The 24,426-nt window shown below is 46.4% G+C and overlaps 1 protein-coding gene across 13 annotated transcripts in view; it reads right to left on the reverse strand.

Moving 5' to 3' along the window:
- AFDN (afadin, adherens junction formation factor) overlaps positions 1–24,426 on the reverse strand; it is a 1,710,163-nt gene that overhangs the window by 1,078,667 nt on the left and 607,070 nt on the right. For all 13 annotated transcript variants that reach the window (XM_069234921.1, XM_069234923.1, XM_069234919.1 and 10 more), the window contains one exon: positions 1,001–1,206. In XM_069234921.1, the coding sequence (XP_069091022.1) occupies positions 1,001–1,206 (206 nt within the window). The remainder of the gene's footprint in view (positions 1–1,000; positions 1,207–24,426) is intronic.

A 24,426-nucleotide genomic window follows, 5' to 3' on the forward strand; every position in this document is an offset into this window, starting at 1 on the left:
ATGTTCAGGATCAAATAGGGCCAGGTGCAAATTGAAGGGTAACCACATCTCATGCCACCATCTGGTTCATACCCTTACTTATTCATTAACTTAGCAGCACCAGTGTATCTAACGGAGACTTTTTGCTTTAAACAAATGTTTGCTGTCTTGGAGAGTAAATGAAGAGAAGATGGTATGCTGCCCATTGCAGGCTATCATACCTTCCTTCACAGCCATTCACAGGGAGTTGCAAAATACAGCCTGCCTAATATCCACTAGGCAGGTGGGTCTGAGTCCCATGTGAATGGGTAACTTGCAGTGTGTCATATCAGCAAATAGGTTGGAAAACAAATTACATCCCCCATTGTAAACCAGCCAGTGTCTAACTTGAACATTCCTCGTTTGTAATCGAGCAGAGCACGAGGCTCTTAGCATTTATTCAGTTTCAAGAATTCTGTAGTCACATCAACGAAAGAGCAGTGCAAAGCACAACAAATGTACATTAAAGAAGTAACGAAGCCATGAAATAGCATGCTACACAAAGTTTTGCTGAACGCATGACGAAATGATAAAAAATGTTTGGTACAGTGCCATTATGTAAGGCTCTATATTAACCAATCTTTGGTGCTGTATGTACATCTTGAATGAAAAACAGAACCCTAAAGGGTGTATAAAATGTAAAGGAGGTGGTTTATTGAAACAGAGTCCTGAACTAACCTTAGATCATACTCGCATATAAGTTTGCAGAATTGAAAGACTAGTGCTTGTACAGAGGAGAGCTTATCAAATTACAAAATTATCGTCAGTTTGAAAGTCAAAAGAATCTGTGCATGCAGAATCAGGTTTCCATAGGGTTTTATGCTATAGCACATAAATATTCATAACATCCATCAATAACTAGCATACTTAAATTAGTCTATTTTGTCTAATGGAAGATTATCCTCTGTACAAAATAATAGCATCCTTCACAAGTAACATAACTATGTTACCATTTTAAAATGCAGAGATAACCATAACATACCTGAATAACCCCTTCCATCATGCTGACCATCTTATTAACTATTGCAATGACCTTGTGGCTGCGCTCCGCAGGGGTCATGTCTGGTCGGTATTGGTTAGAGAGTACATAACGACACGTCATGTACAACACGTAGGTTGGTGACAACTTAAAGTGGACGGTGGAGCTGTTTGTATAGTTGATGATGGCCGACAAGAAGGCATCTTCGGCTACAATAGATAAAAAGTAACAAACAAATTTGAAAAGGAGAAAATTATCTGTACTATTTCATGACTCCCTGTTTCCCTAAATGCACATATCTTAATTATTTCAATTTCATTTGTATATGCCAAGCACTGTATAATTGCCATTGCCTGAAAGTTCCAATTTTGCGTCCACCCATGAACATACATGGTCATACTTTTAAATACAAAAGCAAATATGACACGTTTTATTGATTTACTGAACACTACAATGCTTTGTTTTTCAGACAAACACAAGTGGGTTTGTGAACCCGCAAGCTAGTCCTCAGGTCTTCAGTCTCATTCAATTTAGATTCCTAGCTCAGACTGATATTTCAGTATGTGAACTAGTTCAAAAACTCTTCCAACAAGATAGTCTAAAACCTTATTTTTATAATTTGCTCCAAAGACTCGGAACAAATGACACCAAATCCAGAAACTACTTGGATCCAGTGCCATCTTAATGCATACATTTGGCTGTTCCAGAAAATAGTGTGTGCATATATCTTTCTTGTAAAAGTTTTGTACAAATCAGATAGATATAGCCAAGGCTAATGACGCTCAAAACCTTTTAAGGACTAACCACCATAACCCCTTAGCTGCTGGGCCGTCCCCCCCCCACCAGTGCTGAGCCGTTTTTTGGCTATTTGGGGTAGTTCGCGCTTAGGCCTTCATAACTTTTTGTCCACATAAGCTATCCACGCCAAATTTGAGTCCTATTTTTCCAACATCCTAGGGATTCTAATGGTACCCAGAGTTTGTGGTTTCCCCTGGAGGAGACCAAGAAAATAGCCAAAATACAGTGAAAATTTCGTGGGAAAAAAAGGGCTGCCGAAGAAGGCTTGTGTTTTTTTCCCTGAAAATCACCATCTTCCCACCTTTCAGGAACGGGCAGACTTGAATCAGAAAACCAAATTTTTCAACACAAATTTGGCATTTTACTGGGACATACCCCATTTTTACTATTTTTACTATTTTTGGTGCTTTCAGCCTCCTTCCAGTTAGTGACAGGAATGGGTGTGAAACCAATGCTGGATCCTGGAAAGCTAAACATTTCTGAATACTAGACAAAATTCTGAATTCAGCAAGGGGTCATTTGTGTAGATCCTACAAGGTTTCCCTACAGAAAATAACAGCTGAAATAAAAAAATATTGAAATTGAGCTGAAAACAACAGCCATTTTTCTTTATGTTTTACTCTGTAACTTTTTCCTGCGATGTCAGATTTTTGAAAGCAATATACCGTTATGTCTGCTGGACTCTTTTGGTTGCGGGGATATAAAGGGCTTGTAGGTTCATCAAGAACCCTAGGTACCCAGAGCCAATAAATGAGCTGCACCCTGCAGTTGGTTTTCATTCTATACTGGGTATACAGCAATTCATTTGCTGAAATATGAAGAGTGAAAAATAGGTATCAAGAAAACCTCTGCATTTCCAAAATGGGCTCAAGACAAGGTTTTGAGAAGCAGTGGTTATTTGCACATCTCTGAATTCCGGGGTGCCCATACTAGCATGTGAATTGCAGGGCATTTCTCAAATAGACGTCTTTTTTACACACTCTTATAATTGGAAGGAAAAAATGTAGAGAAAGATAAGGGACAATAACACTTGTTTTGCTATTATATGTTCCCCCAAGTCTCCAGATAAAAATTATACCTCACTTGTGTGGGTAGGCCTAGCGCCCGTGACAGGAAATGCCCCAAAACACAACGTGGACACATCCCATTTTTTGACAGAAAACAGAGCTGTTTTTTACAAAGTGCCTACCTGTAGATTTTGGCCTCTAGCTCAGCCGGCACCTAGGGAAACCTACCAAACCTGTGCATTTTTTAAAACTAGAGACCTAGGGGAATCCACGATGGGGTGACTTGTGGGGCTCTGACCAGGTTCTGTTACCCAGAATCCTTTGCAAACATCAAAATTTGGCCAAAAAAAAAACATTTTCCTCTCATTTCGGTGACAGAAAGTTCTGGAATCTGAGAGAAGCCACAAATTTCCTTCCACCCAGCATTCCCCCAAGCCTCCCGATAAAAATGGTACCTCACTTGTGTGGGTAGGCCTGGTGCCTGCGACAGGAACAGATAACACAACGGTCAATGTTGGTCCTTACATGAGGCAGCTGTTGACCCTGGAGTGATCCATTCCTGACGCAGGCACTCAAGTGGGGTAGTGTTTTTATCAGGACAGGTGAGGAATCACTGGGTGGTAAGAATTTTGTGGATCCCAGCATATTCCTGTAGTTTGTGTGACAGAAATGCAAGAAAAATAGAGTTTTTATTCAACATTTCAGCTTTGCAGGGTATTCTGGGTAAGAAAACTTTGGGGAATCCACACAAGTCACACCTCTGTGGACTCCCCCGAATGTCTAGTTTCCAGAAATGTTTGGGTTTAGTGTGTTTCTCTATATGGCCGCCGAACTCAGGACCAAAAACACAGATGCCTGCCTTACAAAACCAGTTTGTTTTGCGATAGATCATTTTGATGTCTCCACAATACGATTTGGGCGGTGGAATTTGGGGCTGAACTAAATTGGGGAGCTCCAAAGAGAGCACTCTCCCTCTCCCTCTGCTTGCCGCGCATTCACCTGCTCTCTGGGTTGGGCTAACCCACTATTACCCAGTTGAACAGACTGCTTGCGAAGGGACAGCAGGACTGTCCTCATCACCTCCTTCATAATGTACTGGAAGAAGAGTTATCGAATGGGACTCCTCCGACTGAAAAATCACTCCCAGAGTCTGCACCATTGTCCTATCCCTCAGATGCTGTCTCAGTATCTGATCCTATGTCAGAGCTGTCCTCTATAACCCGAGTGACGGCAGCAGTCATCCATCAAGATGCCATCTCTGCTATTGGCTAAACTGTTGATCTAAAACACTAGCCTACGTAGACAGTCACAAAATCGATGGTGTGTGTGAGATACGTGCAACAGTAGAGGCCACCTTACCTGCGCTTCTTCCCTCAATCAGCACGTTCTTTCAAGACACTCAAAAAACACCTCGTCACATACCATTCGTCACAGTCTTTAGCACCTCCTGCGCCCAGTCCAACAATCATTATTGGTGCTCCCACTCCCTCCCTCCTCGGATTCCCTCATTACCACCCAGCAAAAGTGCCCTTCATCTCTCCATAGCCGCCCTCCACCCCGCACATACATTTCATTTCTATTAAAGCGCAGGTAATGGCTGACTTTACTAATGTACTCAGCTATCTACATAAAATACAGATTTGCTCTTTGCAGTAGGCATATAAACCTTCTGCGCTTCTTTATGGCACTATAACTGCCACTAGACAAGTCTGACCCTTTTGCAGCAGAAACATAATCACAATACTTACTTGGCTTTTTTATTGCTGCCTAAAAGCTACAGTTGAAAAGCGTCAGTTGAAGTATGTGCATTGCTTTGAAGACGCAAGCTGCAACTGCAAGACAACTGGTGGCATATATCACTTTCACTTACCCAGTGTACATCTGTTCGTGGCATGAGTCGCTGCAGATTCACATGCTTTGCACATCCCGCCATCTAGTGTTGGGCTCAGAGTGTTACAAGTTGTTTTTCTTCGAAGAAGTCTTTTCGAGTCACAAGATTGAGGGACTCCTCCCCTTTCGGCTCTATTGCGCATGGGTGTCGACTCCATCTTAGATTGTTTTCCCCGCAGAGGGTGAGGTAGGAGTTGTGTATTATAGTATTAGTGCCCATGCAATGGAGTGAATATGTATGTACATAATAAAGTGATATATTTACAAATGTTCAAGATCAACTTCGAAACGGCTACAGGCTCCCGGGGGAGGCGGGTGGGCGCATGTGAATCTGCAGCGACTCATGCCACGAACAGATGTACACTGGGTAAGTGACATTTTCCGTTCGATGGCATGTGTAGCTGCAGATACACATGCTTTGCATAGACTAGTAAGCAGTTATCTCCACAAAAGCGGTGGTTCAGCCTGTAGGAGTTGAAGTTGTTTGAAATAATGTTCGTAGTACTGCTTGGCCTACTGTGGCTTGTTGTGCCGTTAACACATACACGCAGTAGTGTTTGGTAAACGTATGAGGCGTAGACCATGTGGCTGCCTTACATATTTCAGTAATTGGAATATTTCCTAGAAAGGCCATGGTAGCACCTTTCTTTCTAGTCGAGTGTGCCTTTGGTGTAATAGGCAATTCTCTTTTTGCTTTGAGATAACACGTTTGAATGCATTTAACTATCCATCTAGCAATGCCTTGTTTTGAGATTGGATTTCCTGTATGAGGTTTTTGGAAAGCAATAAATAATTGTTTTGTTTTCCGAATTTGTTTTGTTCTGTCAATGTAGTACATTAACGCTCTTTTGATGTCTAATGTATGTAGTGCTCTTTCAGCTACAGAATCTGGCTCTGGGAAGAACACTGGTAGTTCTACTGTTTGATTCAAGTGGAACGGTGATATGACTTTTGGTAAGAATTTAGGATTTGTTCGTAAGACTACTTTATGCTTGTGTATCTGAATAAATGGTTCTTGTATGGTAAATGCTTGTATCTCACTTACTCTTCTTAGAGATGTGATAGCAATTAGAAATGCAACTTTCCATGTTAAGTATTGCATTTCACATGAGTGCATGGGTTCGAAAGGTGGACCCATGAGTGGTATTAAGACAATGTTGAGGTTCCACGAAGGAACTGGTGGTGTTCTTGGTGGTATAATTCTCTTTAGGCCTTCCATAAACGCTTTTATGACTGGTATCCTAAATAATGAAGTTGAGTGCGTAATTTGCAGATAAGCTGAAATTGCAGTAAGATGTATTTTAATGGATAAAAAAGCTAGCTTTGACTTTTGCAAATGTAGTAAGTAGCTTACAATGTCTTTAGCAGATACGTGTATTGGCTGAATTTGATTATTATGGCAATAATAAACAAATCTTTTCCACTTATTTGCATAGCAATGTCTAGTGGTTGGTTTCCTAGCTTATTTTATGACCTCCATACATTCCTGTGTAAGGTCTAAGTGTCCGAATTGTAAGACTTCAGTAGCCAAATTGCTAGATTCAGCGATGCTGGATTTGGGTGTCTGATCAGTTGTTTGTGTTGCGTTAACAGATCTGGTCTGTTTGGTAGTTTGACATGAGGCACTACTGAGAGGTCTAGTAGTGTTGTGTACCAAGGTTGTCTTGCCCAAGTTGGTGCTATTAGTACGAGTTTGAGTTTGTTTTGACTCAATTTGTTTACCAGATATGGAAGGAGTGGGAGAGGGGGAAAAGCGTATGCAAATATCCCTGACCAACTCATCCATAACGCATTGCCCCGAGACTGATCTTGTGGGTACCTGGATGCGAAGTATCGCATTTTGCGTTTTCTTTTGTTGCAAATAGGTCTATTTGTGGTGTTCCCGTACTTTGGAAGTAAGTGTTTAGTATTTGGGGGTGAATCTCCCATTCGGGGATTTGTTGGTGATCCCGAGAGAGATTGTCTGCTAACTGATTCTGAATCCCTGGAATAAACTGTGCTATTAGGCGAATGTGGTTGTGAATCGCCCAATGCCATATTCTCTGTGCCAGGAGACACAACTGTGTTGAGTGTGTTCCTCCCTGTTTGTTTAGGTAATACATCGTTGTCATGTTGTCTGTTTTGACAAGAATGTGTTTGTGGCTTATTATGGGTTGAAATGCTTTCAACGCTAGAAATACTGCTAGTAGTTCTAAGTGATTTATGTGAAACTGTCTTTGCTGAGTGTCCCATTGTCCCTGGATGCATCTGTAGTTATTACGTATTGAGGCACTGGGTCTTGGAAAGGCCGCCCTTGGTTTAAATTTATATTGTTCCACCATAGAAGCGAGGTGTATGTTTGGCGGTCTATCAACACTAGATCTAGAAGTTGACCCTGTGCCTGTGACCATTGTGATGCTAGGCACTGTTGTAAGGGCCTCATGTGCAATCTGGCGTTTGGGACAATGGCTATGCATGACGACATCATGCCTAGTAGTTTCATCACCATTTTGACCTGTATCTTTTGTTTTGGATACATGGCCTGTATTACATTGTGAAATGCCTGTACCCTTTGTGGACTTGGAGTGGCAACCCCTTTTGTTGTGCTGATTGTCGCCCCTAAGTATTGCTGTGTTTGACACGGCTGAAGGTGTGACTTTGTGTAGTTGAGTGAGAAACCTAGTTTGTGGAGGGTTTCGATGACATACTTTGTGTTTTGTGAACACCGTTCTTGCGTGTTGGTTTTGATTAACCAATCGTCTAGGTACGGGAACACGTGTATCTGCTGTCTTCTGATATGAGCAGCTACTACTGCCAGGCATTTTGTAAAAACTCTTGGCGCAGTGGTTATCCCGAATGGCAACACTTTGTATTCCAAGGGGTACATTACCAATTCAAACCTTAAGTACTTTCTGTGTGAAGGATGTATCGGTATATGGAAGTATGCATCCTTTAGGTCTAGTGTTGTCATGTAGTCTTGTTGTTTGAGCAATGGGATTACGTCCTGTAATGTCACCATGTGAAAGTGATCTGATTTGATGTAGGTATTTAACGTTCTGAGATCTAATATAGGTCTTAGAGTTTTGTCCTTTTTGGGTATGAGAAAGTACAGAGAGTAAACTCCTGTTCCTTTCTGATGAATTGGTACTAATTCTATTGCTTCTTTTTGTAGCAACGCTTGGACCTCTTGTCCTAGAAAGGTCCATGTGTTGTTTTGACATATTGTGTGTTTTCGGTGGGACGTTTGGAGGGAATTTGAGAAATTCTATGCAATAACCATGCTGGATAATTGCTAAGACCCAAGTGTCTGTTGTTATTTCCTCCCAATGTTTGTAAAACGTGGTTAGTCTCCCCCCCCACAGGTGTTATGTGTTGGGGATTTGTGACGTGGAAGTCACTGCTTGTTTTGAGGAGTTTTTGAACTTTGGAACTTCCCTCTATCCTTTTGGAATTGTTCCCCTCTATATTGTCCCCGAAAACTTCCCGCTGATATTGGCTCTGATAAGTGGGCCTTGTTTGTGAGGTTGTGGGTTCTGTAGTTTGTCCTCGAAACCCCCCTCTAAACTGCGTTTTGCGAAATGTGCCTCTGCTCTGTGGGGTGTAGAGTGTGCCCATGGCTTTGGCCGTATCAGTGTCCTTTTTTAGTTTTTCTATAGCAGTGTCCACTTCCGGCCCAAACAACTGCTGTCCATTAAAAGGCATATTCAGCACGGCTTGTTGTATTTCAGGCTTGAATCCTGATGTACGTAGCCATGCGTGTCTCCTTATGGTTACTGCTGTATTTACTGTCCTAGCAGCTGTGCCCGCTGCATCCATTGCTGACTGTATCTGATTGTTCGAGATACTCTGTCCCTCCTCCACCACCTGTTGTGCCCTTTTCTGGAACTCTTTGGGTAAGTGTTCAATGAAATGTTGCATTTCGTCCCAATGAGCCCTATCATATCTTGCTAGCAGTGCCTGTGAGTTGGCAATGCGCCATTGGTTGACCGCTTGTGCTGCAACCATTTTCCCCGCAGCGTCGAACTTGCGACTCTCCTTGTCTGGAGGTGGTGCGTCTCCCAAAGTGTGAGAGTTTGCTCTCTTACTAGCTGCCCCTACAACCACAGAGTATGGTGTTAATTGCTGCGTGATATATACCGGGTCTGTTGGCGGTGGCTTGTATTTTTTCTCCACCCTTGGAGTTATGGCCCTGCCCTTCACAGGCTCCTGAAACACCTGTTTGAAGTGTTTTAGCATTCCAGGTAGCATAGGGAGGCTTTGCTATTGGCTATGAGTGGAGGATAGTGTGTTAAACAAAAATTCATCCTCAATAGGTTCTGCATGCAGGGTGACATTATGAAATGCCGCTGCTCTTGACACCACCTGTGTGTATGCTGTACTGTCCTCAGGTGGCGACGGTCTCGCTGGGTAATAGTCTGGGCTGTTATCCGACACTGGCGCATCATAAAGATCCCATGCGTCGGGATCATCCTGACTCATTCCAGTATGAATTGGGGACTGCATCAGTGGTGGAGTGGCTACCGGTGATGCGTGCGTTGAGCGTGGTGGAGACGGTGGCGGTGTTATTTGTCTTCCATTGACTCCAGTTCTTGTCCGAACTTATGTCCTTGCATTTGTGAAGACAGTCCCTGTTCTTCTGTGTAGGAACCTGATTTCGGTTCCGAGGCCGGATGTTTCGGAATGGAAACTTTTTCGGCAGTCTTTTTCGGCTCCAACGCCACATTTTTTTATTTTTTCGGCGTTCCGGTCTCTCGGTGCGGACTCGTTTCGGAGCCGCCCTCTCGGTGCCGAACTTGCTCGGACCCGCTGTCTCGGGGTCGAGTCTGCTGTGTGCCGGTATCTTGAACGGAGTCAGATGTCTTTGACACATGCGTGCCCTTTTTCGGTGCCGATGATCGGTCACCTATCTTTCGGGTTAAGCCATGGCCTGCTGGCGGTGGCGTCCCCTGGGCTTTTGCAGTCTTCTCGTGAGTTTTGTGTGTCGACGTCTTACTCACGGTTTTAGGTGTCTGTTCGGGATCGACCTCTTCCGAGTCCGACTCCTCGATGTCTTTGTCCTGTCGGCGCCGACGCCATCTGCAGTCTTCTCGCTCTTCGGTCTCTTAATGTCTTCCTCGACCGAAATGCTCGACAGGCTTCACAAGTATCTTCTTTGTGTTCTGGAGACAAACACAAGTTACAGACCAGGTGCTGATCTGTATAAGGATACTTGTTGTGACATTTGGGGCAGAAGCGGAATGGGGTCCGTTCCATTAGCCTTGAAGAGACACGTGGTCGGGCCGACCAGGCCCCGACGGGGGATCGAAAAAACCCCGAAGGGCCACCGGAGCTCTTCAAATATCGGTGTCGATCTGTTGTAACTAACCCGATTCCGAACGCAAACAATACCGTCGACTTTTCAGAGATTCTAACTATCTTTCCGAACCGAAAACGCGGAGCGAAAAGGAACACGTCCGAACCCGACGGCGGAAAGAAAACAATCTAAGATGGAGTCGACGCCCATGCGCAATTGAGACGAAAGGGGAGGAGTCCCTCGATCTCGTGACTCGAAAAGACTTCTTCGAAGAAAAACAACTTGTAACACTCCGATCCCAACACTAGATGGCGGGAAGTGCAAAGCATGTGTATCTGCAGCTACACATGCCATCGAACACATAAATATATATATATATATATATATCCGTTTTCCGAGAGGGCTGGGGGCCAGAAACCTGAAAGTGTTTCCTGGCTCCCGATCGCAGCTGTGCTGCGATCGGGGCCAGGAAACACTTTCAGGAAGGCCTCGTAAGAAAGGGGAGACTCTCCCCTTTCTTACGAGGCCTTCCAGAACGCGGGGAAGGGCGTCTGTGGCCGCTTTCCCCATCGGAGCAGGAAGCGGCCTCAAGGCCGCTTCCTGCTCCGATGGGGAAATCAACATAGTAACGTCAGTCAGAAAGGGGCGGGTGGGGGCCGGGGGGAGACACAGAAGAGCTTCTGTGTCTCCCAGGGATAAAAAAAAATAAAAAAATCCTGATTAACCCCCTCCCTGGTGTCGGCCACTGGTCGTGACCTGCACCAGGGAGGTAGTGTTGGCGTCGGCCAGTGGCCGACGTCCGCACTTAAGCGGATAAATAGGACTGTCTATATAATATGTACGGATATTATATCAAGAAACTAGAGGTAAACCAACATTGTAGTTAAACTGGAAAATCTAACAAGCTCTGGAAAAAGCCAATTAGTCTTGGTTTGCCAAATCTGCTGGTATCTGCTTTGACAATGCTTTTAGAACTTCAGAGCAAGTACTGGCAAAGAGCCAACATCAGTGCATGACCATCTAGGAAAATTATTCTGTACAATTCCAAGAAAGCTGCCTCATTACTTCTAGACACAATGCAAGACCATTTGCAAATTGATATTGTTTGTCTGTTCCAAGATGGCCACCAGAGTACAAAATATTCAAAGGTGGATCCAGCTGCTATTGGTTTCGTCAAAACTTGTCATGCAATTCTAAAGCATTAGGGAAGCCAAGCAGAAGAGGGTAGAAGAGGGAGCAGCAGGGAGAAAGAAAGGGGAGGGCATAGAGAGAAACATCAAGCCTAGTAGGGATCTTTGTCACAAGAGTCAGAGGGGAGTCTGTGGACGGAGAGAGGTGGGACCAGAGGGAGGGAGACAATTCCATTGGGAGGCAGTGATGCCAAGGGTGAATGGGGTAGCTGGGAGTGGGGGAGTGAAAGAAAGGAGCAAGTCATGAACTTGACTGTTAAAACCGAACTGCCATAGAAATCTGTGAAAAGAAAAATGTCTTAACACTAATATGAAACAATAACTACGGTTAAATGGGTTAAAAAAAATATCCTTGACAGATATTTCTTCGTCGACTTTGTGCACTACCTTTGACCACATTATCCACGGCAATCTACTTAAACTTTGCCTTACCTGGTATGTAATATATAGGACTTGAAACCACCCCATACTCTATTGCAAAGGCTCTAACAGTGCACAGGTGGAGGGCTTCATCTGGGGTTGGCTCTGTCACCACTCCCTGTCCAACACAACCAACATGAGCATGCCCTTTATCAAGGGGTCTGGGCACACAGCATGGCACGTTTGATTATTTAAGAGCTGAAGCCAGTTTGTCTTTGCTTGAGATCCCCCATTCAGATGGGACAAGGCCTGGCAGTTTGGGGTGCACTGTGCTAGAACAGGATTCAAAGCTGATTAGTATATGGTTTCTCACTGTCTGGTTTGGTATAAGCAAATAAATGATAGATTGGAATATCTCATCAGCAATTAACCATGGCTGATTCAAGCAGTCTGTGTCTTCTTGATTTTGCTTCATGCGGGGACCTATATTGTCATAATTTCTGGTTAAATCTAGCAATCCCACTGCCCTTTCTATTTAAGCTGTTTTAACCATTAGGGATGCGTTTAGTAGTAAAATTGCCCCTACACTTATTTTGAGTTATAACGTAAATATTTGGAGAAAAAAATGTGTGGCTAAAGAATAAATTCCTTGATAAGCAATTTCATTATATTTTATTCTGGTCTGGTAAAAAACTGCTTATTGATATTATTGATATTACTTTGCCTCACAAAATGAAAAATTAAAAATAGAAATGTGTACATAGTTACATACATATATGGCCATAAGTTCAGCTCTCTTCATCCACTGGTCTGTTCAAAAGCCATTCACATTTTGTTTTGAGCCACAACAGCATACAGCATGGTGGCAAGTGGTCTACCTACTTCAGCCATTGGCATTTTTGCACTTAGTGACTACATCCTGTTGTGTAGCCATTTTAGGTATAGCTCCTTGCACGTTATTTTAGCACACTAGGCCTGCCGCTGTGTCCTTTAACCTAGATATATTTTACGCAGCTTCGTTTATTATTTTAACAATAGTCACATTTGCAGTCTTGTTTTATTTCTCTCTATCTACCGGTTATTTGTTTAGGCCAGCACTGTGTTCTTAAACAAGCACTCTGTGCTTCTCTCAAGGCTACAGTAAGATAGGTTGCCGGTGAATGTGGTAAAGTTTTATCCATGGTATTGATAGGAACATACACATCCTTACATTGGGACATTTTCTGAGAACATCAGCTGTTTTAATATAAAAACACTTCCCAGTCCCATATACATTAGAGAGAGATTCCAGTCAGATGACCACGACTGTATGCTGATTGCTGCACGCTTCACTACAGCTGCCTATGCAGGGTTCAGGCCTCGGCTCAGATATGGGGGAGATGTCTTCCCAGGGAAACCTGAAGGGCAGAACTAGAGCTCAACATGCTGTGCTCTAATATAGCCTAGGAAGGAATTAGTCTATTGACTACTGACAATATGGTAGTGTTATTTCTATGCTTTACTCTACTTGTCACAATTTTAATCCTGTCATGCTTTATCGTCCTGGTTATTGCAGTACATGCTTTAGTATCTAAGATGCAGTTGCTTCACTAAAAACCTTTTTGAAACATATACTGCCTTTGCTTGTCTTTGTATATGTGAGACTAATGTAAATGAGAGAAACGGATGAGATCTGAGTGACCACAATTTCCCTGAGGAGTTAACTGTGTCATGCGCTCGGCTGCCCACTCACTCTGCTCTTGGGTAGAGATGAGGCACTGCTAGTTAGCCGGAGCAAAACCCGGACTGGGGCGACAGGTGTTACATGTAGTGGGTTAGACTCAGTCTCTCACACCGTAGGCGATTCTGCTTCTCAAATCCAGTAGTATCATTATAATAATGAGAGCCTAAGAGACAATCCGTCTGATCAAATGGGCACATTCCTCTACTTCAGTGCTATTTGCTGGTGGGCCAATGTTTTTTTATTTTCCATTCATTACCCTTTTTCATTTGTTTTCAGTCACCCTTGTGTGTCCATACTATGGCCCTCATTACAACTCTGGCGGTAAATCCCACTTTCTGCCCTGCTGAAGACCACCAACATACCGTTTCGGCAGTGGAATTCACAGGTATTACGAACCACATCTCGGAATCCACCACAATACAGACACCCACACAAGTCCACCACACCAAAGGTCAGCGATAAACTGGCGATACCAAAACCTACACCGTCATGCCAACAAGAATACGCCCACACTATCACGACCCACGAATCAACGTGGTGGTCTTTCAACCGCGATAATCCATTGGCAGTGCACACCGCCAAGCTCAAAATATACACACATTTACAAAGCACAACCACATTGGACAATTCATCATACACACACCTGATACATATACACACAACACTATAAAACACACACCCACATTAGCCACAAACCCTTACAGCCAAAAATTTCGAAGAAGGCCAGAGAGAGAGATTAGCTAACACAACACCAGCATCCACAGACACACAACACCATCACTTTTACAACATCCACACACCTCAAACATACACCAACACATCCCCCCACACATCACAACAGACAGCACCTCACACATCACCCACACCACATCATGGCACTTCAAAGACACCCCAGCCTTTCTGAGGAGGAGCTCAGGGTTATGGTGGAGGAAATCATCCAGGTAGTCACCGCTATTCGGATCACAGGTGTAGCAGACATCCATTGCAAGGAAGATGGAGCTATGGCGGAGAATTGTCGACAGGGTCAATGCACTGGGACAGCATCCAAGAACACGGGATGAAATCAGGAAGAGGTGGAACGACCTACGGGGGAAAGGTACGTTCCATGGTATCAAGACACCAGATTGCTGTACAGAGGACTGGCAGTGGACCCCCACCTCCTCCCTCACAACTAACAACATGGGAGGAGCAAGTCTTGGCAATCATGGATCCTGAGGGCCTCGCAGGAGTAGCAGGAGGACTGGACTCTGGTAAGTCATATCTTCACTACTTCATCCCCTCACCCCACCTGCATGCCATAACATACTCCCACCCTTACCCTCACCCCCATCACACCATCATCTCCATATGTCCCACTATCACAACCCACACATCTCAATACCAAGACCATGCATGCAACACCTATGCGTGGACCACTGTCACCAAAGCATGTCCAGTACTGAAACCCACACAGACCCCAAAACAACTATCAAAAAAGGGCTAACACAATGACGCTAGTATAGGAGTAGAGGGTACCTCACCCAATGCACAAGATGGCACACACAGATACTAAAACTATGCATTTACACCCCAACAGGACCCCTAACCAACGTCAACGGACAGGAGGTGCTAGACATATCCAGTCCCCCCCACAGAAGAGGCCCACAGTGATGACAGCAGCTCTGCAAGCCTGGATCAAGATGACCAGCCCGGCCCATCAGGGACCTGGGACAGTCGGTTCCCCTGACACAGTCCCAAACCACCACAGAGCCTCCCCCCTCAGGAAACACCACCACAGCACCCACCCAGCGGGCCCATCCCTTTGTCCCCAGGACACGTCAATCAGCAGTGTGTCCACCACTACAGGGACCCCAGGAAAACCCACCAACCCAAGACAATCAGGGAACTGGGGTCAGTGGCAGTGGGCACACGGTTCAGGGGACAGAGGCACAAGATAACAGGGAAGCTGGGAGGACTGCTGTGCGACAGGGGGAGGACAGGCCCAGGGAACCCACACTCCATAAGGCACTCTCCAACATCATGGGAGCTTACCACCATTCCCAGGAGGCCATGGGCCCGGTACTGGCTAAGTTTCAGGAGACCCAGTGGCTGCAGGAGGAACCCTACCTGGGGATCAGGGAGTACCTCAAAAACATCTACACCATCCTGGTCACCATTGCAGGGGTGCTGGCAGACCTTGTCAACACCATGAGGGACACAGTGGCACACAAACGGGCCCCTGACACTAGCCTGGATGATGAACAGCCCTCCACCTCCGCCGGCGCTAGTGGACAGGAGGCTCTGCCACTGGAGCAACAGCCCGCAAACGGTCCCTGAGATCCAGGAACAAGACAGAGAACATTGTCAAGACCCCCGCCAGGAAATAAGACCCTCCTGAATGTCACCCTTCTGTCCCACTTTCTCACCCTGTCCACCTTAAACTGCCATTGCTCCACTTCGTATGCCCCACTGGACAATGCACCTGTGAGACCAAGAGACTGGACTCTGCCATGGACATTCCTCCACCATCACCCCAGCCCATTTCACACACCCCTCCACTTATTTGCACAGAAATAAACACCCTTGAATCACAAATCAATCTGGAGTCAGTCTGTGCTTTCACAAATATGTAATTGCAAAATCTCTGGGATATAGCAATGTCAATGTACTTGTTCACATACCAATGTTACACAGCTGTAGGCCAGGAGTAAACATAGCAGAGGGCACACATTGGGACCCAGATCTGTGAAATGGAAAGCCAAAGTGACAAGTCAGGGTCCATACACAGAGTTCAAAAGGCAGACTTATGCTAGGTCCTAAACTAGTATGAGATGTAGGAAGCAGTCCCATCTTCTTACCTGTGTCTCACTGGAAGTATTGCATGATGTTGTTTCGGCTGTCGATATCCTCTTCTTCTGCCTCCTCTTCTTCACTGTCCACAGGCTCCACAGCTGCCACAAGACCACCATCATGCCCATCCTCCTGCAGAAAAGGCACCTGGCGTCGCACAGCCAGGTTGTGCAACATACAGCAAGCCACAATGATCTGGCACACCTTCTTCGGTGAGTAGTATAGGGATCCACCTGTCAGATGGAGCCACCAGAATCTGGCCTTCAGGAGGCTGAAGGTGCGCTCTATTGTCCTCCTAGTTCGCCCTTGTGCCTCTTTGTAGCGTTCCTTTGCCCTTGTCCTGGGATTTCTCACTGGGGTCTGTAGCCATGACAGGTTAGGATAACCAGAGTCACCTGCAATTATCGAGGGACAACTGTTAGACATCCTCCAAACATTAGGGAATCTCCCATACCCAGACAGCAAATGAAACGGTGTGTGGACTTTAGGCTCACCTATTAGCCACACACGATGCCTCTGGAGTTGGCCCATCACATAAAGGATGCTGCTATTCCTCAAAATGTAAGCGTCATGCACAGAGCCAGGATACTTGGCATTCACATGGGAGTTGTACTGGTCTGCCAAACACACCATCTGCACATTCATAGAATGGTAGCTTTTCCGGTTTCTGTACACCTGTTCATTCCTGCGGACAAATGCCACATGTGTACCATCAATGGCACCAATGATGTTGGGGATATGTCCCAGGGCATAGAAGTCACCTTTCACTGTGAGCAAATAATCCACTTGAGGGAAAACAATGTAGCTGTGCATGTGTTTCAGCAGGGCAGACAACACTCTGGACAACACGTTAGAGAACATTTGCTGGGGCATCCCTGATGCCATGGCCACTGTTGTTTGAAAAGACCCACTGGCCAGGAAATGGAGTACAGACAGGAACTGCACTAGAGGGGGTATTCCTGTGGGGTGGCGGATAGCTGAAATCAAGTCTGGCTCCAACTGGGCACACAGTTCCTGGATTGTTGCACGATCAAGTCTGTAAGTGATAATTATGTGTCTCTTCCATTGTCGACAGGTCCACCAGGAGGATGCCGCCATCTCATCACCTGCCCCAGCGGACATGCCCTATGGAGGAGAACGGTGAGCAGAGGGTCATACAACACTTGGGTATCACAATGCTGTTGTGCAAAAACATAATAATTTCTCTATGTGCCTTTGTCTGTCCGGATACCTGGCCTAAATAGGTGTGACACAGTTATTTGCCCTGCCATGTGGCCCCTTGAAATGGCGGCTGCCTGACTGTGAGGTGGGACAAGGGGAAATGAGGTAACTGCGCTGGCGCTGTACACCATCGCGGTAGGCGGTCGAAGACCGCGGCGCAATTCAGCATTGGTTAACACTGGGCCCTATGGGTTCCAGGAGCCAATGACGATGTACGGCGGCGTTGACGATACGCACCGCAGCGGACGTGACCACCATTTTCTATCTGTTCACTCAGTTGATACCCGACCTTCAACAGGAGAGGACCTACACTGCAAGTGCTGCTGTGACCTGCGTCTGGAAGCGACAATGGCTACAGTGTCTGGGGAAAGGGCCCTTGCCTTTACTTCGGAGGAGTTGGAGAAACTAGTGGATGGGGTCCTCCCCCAGTACACGCAACTGTACGGTCCTCCAGACAAACAGGTGAGTACACTGTGAGCATGGTGGATGGCACATGATTGTATGGAGTGTCGTGGATGGAAGAGGGTGGGTAGGGGGACAGGCCAGCATGTGAGGATAGTGTGTGTGTATGTATATCTGGGCCAGGGTGGGAGGTTTTTAGGCAATGCGTGAGAAGAACTGTATGGGATAGTAACATCCATTATTACTTCACTTTTCCTCTAGGTCAGCGCCCACCAGAAGAAGGGGATTTGGCGTGCCATCGCCACTGACGTGCGGACCCTGGGGTTCTACCATAGACGGAGCACCCCCTACCGGAAAAGATGGGAGGACCTGCGCCACTGGAGCAAGAAGACGGTGGAGGCCCAGCTGGTGATGGCCTCCCAATGTGGAAGGGGTGCCCGTCGCACCATGACCCCACTGATGTACCGGATCCTGGTGGTGGCATATCCGGAGTTGGATGGGCGCTTGAGGGCATCACAGCAGCGACAAGAGGGTGAGTACACTCTCATTCAGCTGACTCTGCACGCTTGATGATGTGTCTGGGTGGGGGTGGTAGCCTGTGGGTTCCCCTATGCAAGGGCATATGCGCAAAGGTGGATCCATTGATTTGCAGGCTGATTGCCACTCCAACCCCAAAGGTGGTATTTGCCCTCTACACCTACTCAGGCTCCCATGGGTGCCAGCTGTGCATGAAATGGGTCTAGACAGAGTCCCCCTTGGGCATGTGCTTTTCCCCTGCACTGTTAGTGCATGGCTTAGTGCATAGGGCTGCTCCCTGTGTGTTGTGTCCGCCAACGGTAGTGGTGTTGCATGCACTAACCATGTGTCTCTTCTGTCTTTCCCCCCCATTTTGTTTTGTCACCCTGTTCTTGCGTGCATTAGCATCATCTGGCGGAGGAGCAGTGGCACCAGAGCAGGAGAGAGCTGCATCCCACATGGCCCTGGAGGGTGAAGTAACGGAGTCTGAAGGCACCAGTGGGACGGAGGGCGAAGGGAGCTCCACGACGGGGACAGGAGCATACACCAGCAACGACGACGACTCCTCTGATGGGAGCTCCCTTGCGGTGGCGGGCACCTCTGTGCCCACCGCATCAACAGGTACAGCCGCCACCCCCTCCACCAGCACCGCCCTCCCAGCAGCCCCTCAGCGTGTGTCCCGTGCCTGCTCACCCAGGAGACACCTCAGGCCCTGCCCCAGTCAGCCCTGCTGCCCTCAGTGAGGAGGCTATTGACCTTATGAGATCCCTCACTGTTGGGCAATCTCCCATTTTGAATGCCATCCAGGGTGTTGAGAGGCATTTGCAGCAAACAAATGCATACCTGGAGGGCATTCATTCTGGGCAGGCAGCCCAACAGGGAGCATTTCAGGCTCTGACCTCAGCACTGATGGCAGCCCTTGTCCCCGTGTCGAGCCTCCCCCCTCCAACCTCCTCCACCCAGACCCAATCAACTGTGCCTCAGCCTATCCCAAGCACACCATCAGACCAGCATGTACACTCATCAACACACAAGAGTGGACATGGCAAACATAAGCACCACACATACCACAGGCACTCACACAAGCACCATCCCCATGCAGACACACCAACATCCACTGCCTCCACTGTGTCCCCCTCCTCCACGTCCTCATCCTCCCTCCCTGTCTCGTCTCCACTCACACCTGCATGCACTACATCCTCATCCACTACCTCCATCACCAGCACGCCCATCACCACGCACCGCTCACGTGCACTCACCATCCCTACTACCATTCACACATCCCCTGTGTCCTCTCCCAGTGTGTCTGTGAGCCCTCCTCCCAAACTACACAAACGCAGGCACACACCCACCAAACAGCCATCCACCTCACAACAGCCTCTGGCCCATACACTTTCACCCAAATTCAGCAAATGTACACCTCCTACAACCACTACCTCTTCCTCGACTCCCAAACCCCCTCCATCTTACCGTCCCAGTGTCTAAGAAAGTTTTCCTGGCTAACATTGACCTCTTCCCTACACCTCCCTACCACGTCTTTCCCCTAGGGCCAGGATGTCTAGGTCCCAGCCCAGCACCTCAGCCACCAAATCCCCAAGCACAGTGGTCACAGCAACTCAGGTGTCATCGCAGCCGCCATCCATCAGGGCTGCCAGTGTGCCACCTAGCGAGGCCAAGGAGCAGGCCTTTCCGCCACCTGCCGACGTGAAGAAGGTGCCCACATGCCGGAGGGAGAAGCCACATTTACCAGCAAGCAAGGGCTCCTCCAAACCAAAAGGTGGGGAAGGGACACAAGCCGAAGAGCAGGTCGGGACAGGGTACGGTGGCTCCGGCAGAGGGAGCCGAGTCACCCCTTCTGTCAACTAGTACATCAACCTGTATAACGGTGGACACCGCCACCGCCACAAGCACTGCCACCTGCAGGTCTGCTGCCTCAGCAACAGTCCCCAGCATCATCCCCAGTGGGCAGCCGTCCGAGGCTGCAGGAGACGTCCTGCTGTGTCCCTTAACAGGTGCAGACACATGCACCACCGCCACGACCACTGCCACCAGCCCCATGACGTGCTCAGACAGTGCCACCACAGCTGACACGGCAATCATCCCCAGTGGGCAGCCGTCCGAGGCTGCAAGAGACGTCCTGGACCCTGCCCAGCATCTATGAGGCATGACTCCCAGCACTGTTTGTACAAGCAGGTGGCAGGCGAAGTCGCAGCAGGGTGGAGTGTGTCTCTGCCTCAATGGCGTATCATGTAAAGATTTGCACTTGTATAGCGCACTACTCACCCGTTAGGGTCTCAAGGCGCTGTACTCATACCGCTATGGAACCCCTCCTGGCTTTTCCCTGTGAGGTGCCCACTGCTGGGCACCCCCAGGGTGAAGCCAGGCATCCAAGCGCTGTTGGGGCCGTTGTGGAGATTAAGCAAGCTATTGCCCAGAGTTGCAGAGTGGGACCCATTAATTAGATTAGGCACCGAGGTGAGAATGATCTTGTCCAAGGGAATTGAGCCCAAGACCTGCCGAAGCGGGACTTGAACCCTGGTCTTGAGCCAGATCTCCGCTTCAGGGTCTGCCGCTCTAACCATTGTGCCACACTTCTCCACTTCTATCATGCTACCTGTTCCCAGGCAATCTCGTGGCACACACACCCAGGTGAGGGAATGGGACCTGCCACACTGCATGTGAAGCACTCTGGGCACAAAGCCCCCTCCAGAACCAGTGGAGAAAAGCATCCACTTCCTCAGTCCTTGGCAGGATGAAGCACTCTGGGCACAAAGCTCGCTCCAGAACCAGTGGAGACTGACATCCACTTGAGAGACTGTAGCTTTGCACTCCACAGGATAGAGCAGTGGGCAAACCACCCACTGGAAAGGCTGAGGTGCCACTCCCTCCACCTCCCCCTGAGGTGCCCGTTTCATTTCGATCTGATGCCCCTGCAGTGTTCTCTCCATTTCGAGTCAGGTATCTTGTGTGGGCTTCGCCCATGCATTTTGTGACACTGATCCAGGGATGATGTTTGATTAATATCCGGACTTGTGTAGGTGGTGTCCATATTTATATATACTGATTTTTTAAATTGCACTATCTGATTTTTATTGATTACAATTGTTACAACCATTTCCTTTTGTCCTTGCATTCTTCCAGGGGGTGTATATGTAATGTTGCCGCATGTATTTGTGTGTATGGTGTTGTGGGTGAGGGTGGGGTTATTGCGTGTTGTGTGTGTGTGTGTGTGTGTGTGTGTGTGTCACTCTCTTTTCCCTCCTACCCTCCCCTGAGTTGTAGGTGCAGTACTCACCGTGGTCGTCAAAGGCATCTTTCCTGCTCCTGATACAAGAGGAGGAAAACCAGCATGGGCAGGATATGTGGTTCGAGCTCCGTGGCGTCCTGGTTCCTCGTTGGGTGTCGAGAGGTGAGTGGTTTCCGTTCCAATTCCTGTTTCTGCCGTGATTTTGATAGCGTTGGTACCGCCGCGGAAAAGGTGTCGGATAGGCCTCTTTTAATAGTGTGGGCGGTACACTGTACTCCGCCTGTCTGTTGGCGGTTACCGCCGCGGTATTTGTTTCTACCACCGTGGCAGTCGGAGTGTTAAAGTGGCTGTCTATGTTGGCGGTTTCAACCATGGTTGTGATTCCATTTTTTTTTGTGTTACCGCTGCTTTAACACTGACCGCCAGGGTTGTAATGAGGGCCTATATCCTTGGGTTACTGTAATTCAGAGTCAAGGATTTTTATTTATGTGCTATTAAGAATCATATTTTCTTGTGATGTGCCCTTAGTCTAAAAAGGGTTTCTATTCTTGTCACAAGTACATCTGCCTGCTAAGGAGCAACTGTACTGTTCTATTAATGCCTTGAAGTTCAAGAACTTGCTGTTCCCAAACATGTGTGCATCTAGGAGCACTAGGTACAGCAATTCAGTCTGCAGGAATTGAGAGACTACTCAATTCTTGTCCAAAAATCCATTTACATTTCAGATAAGGACCCTCATAGTGAGATCTCACCACCTTCCTCTCATATAAAATATATCTGGGTATACTTCATTTCAGCACCCCGATGCCACTGCTGCCTGTGCAAATGAAATATGCCAAACTCCTGCAGCCCATACTCTCTTCAATATCTGTAGCAGCCAAACACTAACAAAGAAGCCAGCAGTGAATTAACCATTCAAAAACTGTTATGTACTGATACCAGTTTCTACGCCCAGTTTCTCCCAAACAAACTGCCACATGAAAAACCTCCACTTACCTATGGCCTCAATGCAGAAAGCATCTATCGTCTCCCACCGCAAAAACATAAGTGTGATATTCAATCGACAAAAAAAATCCAACATGGCATCTCCTAAAGGAAGGATCATTAAACACAATGTTTCAGGATTTAGCACACTTTGCCATTGCAGCTAGTGCCCCAATGACAAACCATGTTTCTATGGAAGTGTAATCATCATCTCGTTACCCTTCCTGACTACCATTTCCAACAATTCTTGGTGGTTACTTCAACAGGTCTATAACTATCTTGTTGGTCAATTATAACAAGCAGATAGTCTGTGCTCACTGTCGAAGCTACAGGCTAATTATGGCATCAAAAAATGTTTTTTGTAAATACCTTCAAATTTCTTCAAATCATTGGTAACATCTTCATGAAAGCTAAATCTAAACCAAAACTGAAAAACCAGTCTATAATCAAGACCCAATGATAGATGAATTATTGTTGAGGGAGATTCAAACACCCATGGGCCTAACTATTTGTTATTATGCGAAAGATAATCGAAACATGCACATTCTAAATGCAAGCGGTCATATTGTGAGCAGAACTTTGCCTAGAGGAGCTACAAAGCTCCAAGAAAAAGCATTGCATGATGTTTAATCAGCATCCTATCTACTTATGAAAGATGATGATTCGAACTGCAATAAGGGCACATTATTTGCTAGGCCCTCTTGACACTTGTATAATCAGTCACTAATTTCCAAAGCCAAAATGTATTTATCAAGTAAGCAAAGCTTTTTTATCTAAAATATTGAAACTACATATATTTCTGTATTCTGTTAACCATAGGCAATCCCACATTATGGTCCAGTATTTCAATGTCTGTTTTCAATATAAACTTCCATATTTGAAAAAAGGCATTTTTTCACACTAACTGCACCAAAATAAACATGTCATGCAATAAATATATTTCAGGGATGTTCTACAATATGTTACTAAATTGCCATCTTGGGGTTCTGGTACATACACATACCACTCATCCTTACACCTCATGGTTGATCACATAACCAGACCCTCTCAGTAGCTATTTAGGACCATATTACATGGTTGTCTGCTATACAACGTCAACTTATCATACAGTATGTCTAGCTGCTTTTTCACACACCAAACAGTGGGAAAAACATATTTTACTGGGGCTGTGAGATTTTCATACTGACTTTCTCAGAGCACTTTGTATGGCTTTACTATTGTACGTTGTTAGCAAAATTTCCTTCTAACAGTTTACCGATATGGACTGCCTGCCAGATAAAAGGCAATATTGTAGCACAATCATCTACTGAGCCTAATTGCTGGAGATGAGTCAGGGCTAATCTGCAGAGGCTCAAACTGTAATATGGACATGATGGTAGTAGTTCTAATCAGATTATCCAATTAAAAAAATAATAATAATGTGCATTATGCTCCCCCCCCCCTCCCAAATATGGGCAAAGAGCCAGCGACCTGGTTGTTCAAACATTCCTTTTCAGGTCGAGAGCGCAAGTGCTTTGACCGGTGGTAAGAATTGTGGGCTTCCAACCACGCCCACCACTTTCATTCGTGAGCTTGCCTTTCAAAAATCCCTTGATATCATTGGTAAATGTTTAAGTTTGTCTCGCTTTGGGGTGATTTTGTTATTGCCTTGCACACTGTCCCTGTTACGTGGATAATTGCTTGATAGCCAATATTCTTTGCTGTGAGCAACTACTTAGATTTTTGTCTCTCCCCTTAGCACATGCTGGCCACGGCACTCAGACCGCGAACTCGATAGCCACATAAGAAGCACGTTCACCAATTTATCTCACAACACTCACCCTCATTCTAAACCCCTCGCCCCCAACCGGAAGTAAACATTTACGGTTCCCATAGTTGCTGATGTTATGTAGTGTACAGCATGTTTTCTCTGTGGATGAGGCTGTAAGACAAGAGGTGACAAAGCTTCTATTTTCTCCTGTTCTTTCTCTGGCTTCTTTTACTTCTCTCT

Source organism: Pleurodeles waltl, chromosome 5 (genome assembly GCF_031143425.1).
Source record: "Pleurodeles waltl isolate 20211129_DDA chromosome 5, aPleWal1.hap1.20221129, whole genome shotgun sequence".
Lineage (NCBI taxonomy): Eukaryota > Metazoa > Chordata > Amphibia > Caudata > Salamandridae > Pleurodeles > Pleurodeles waltl.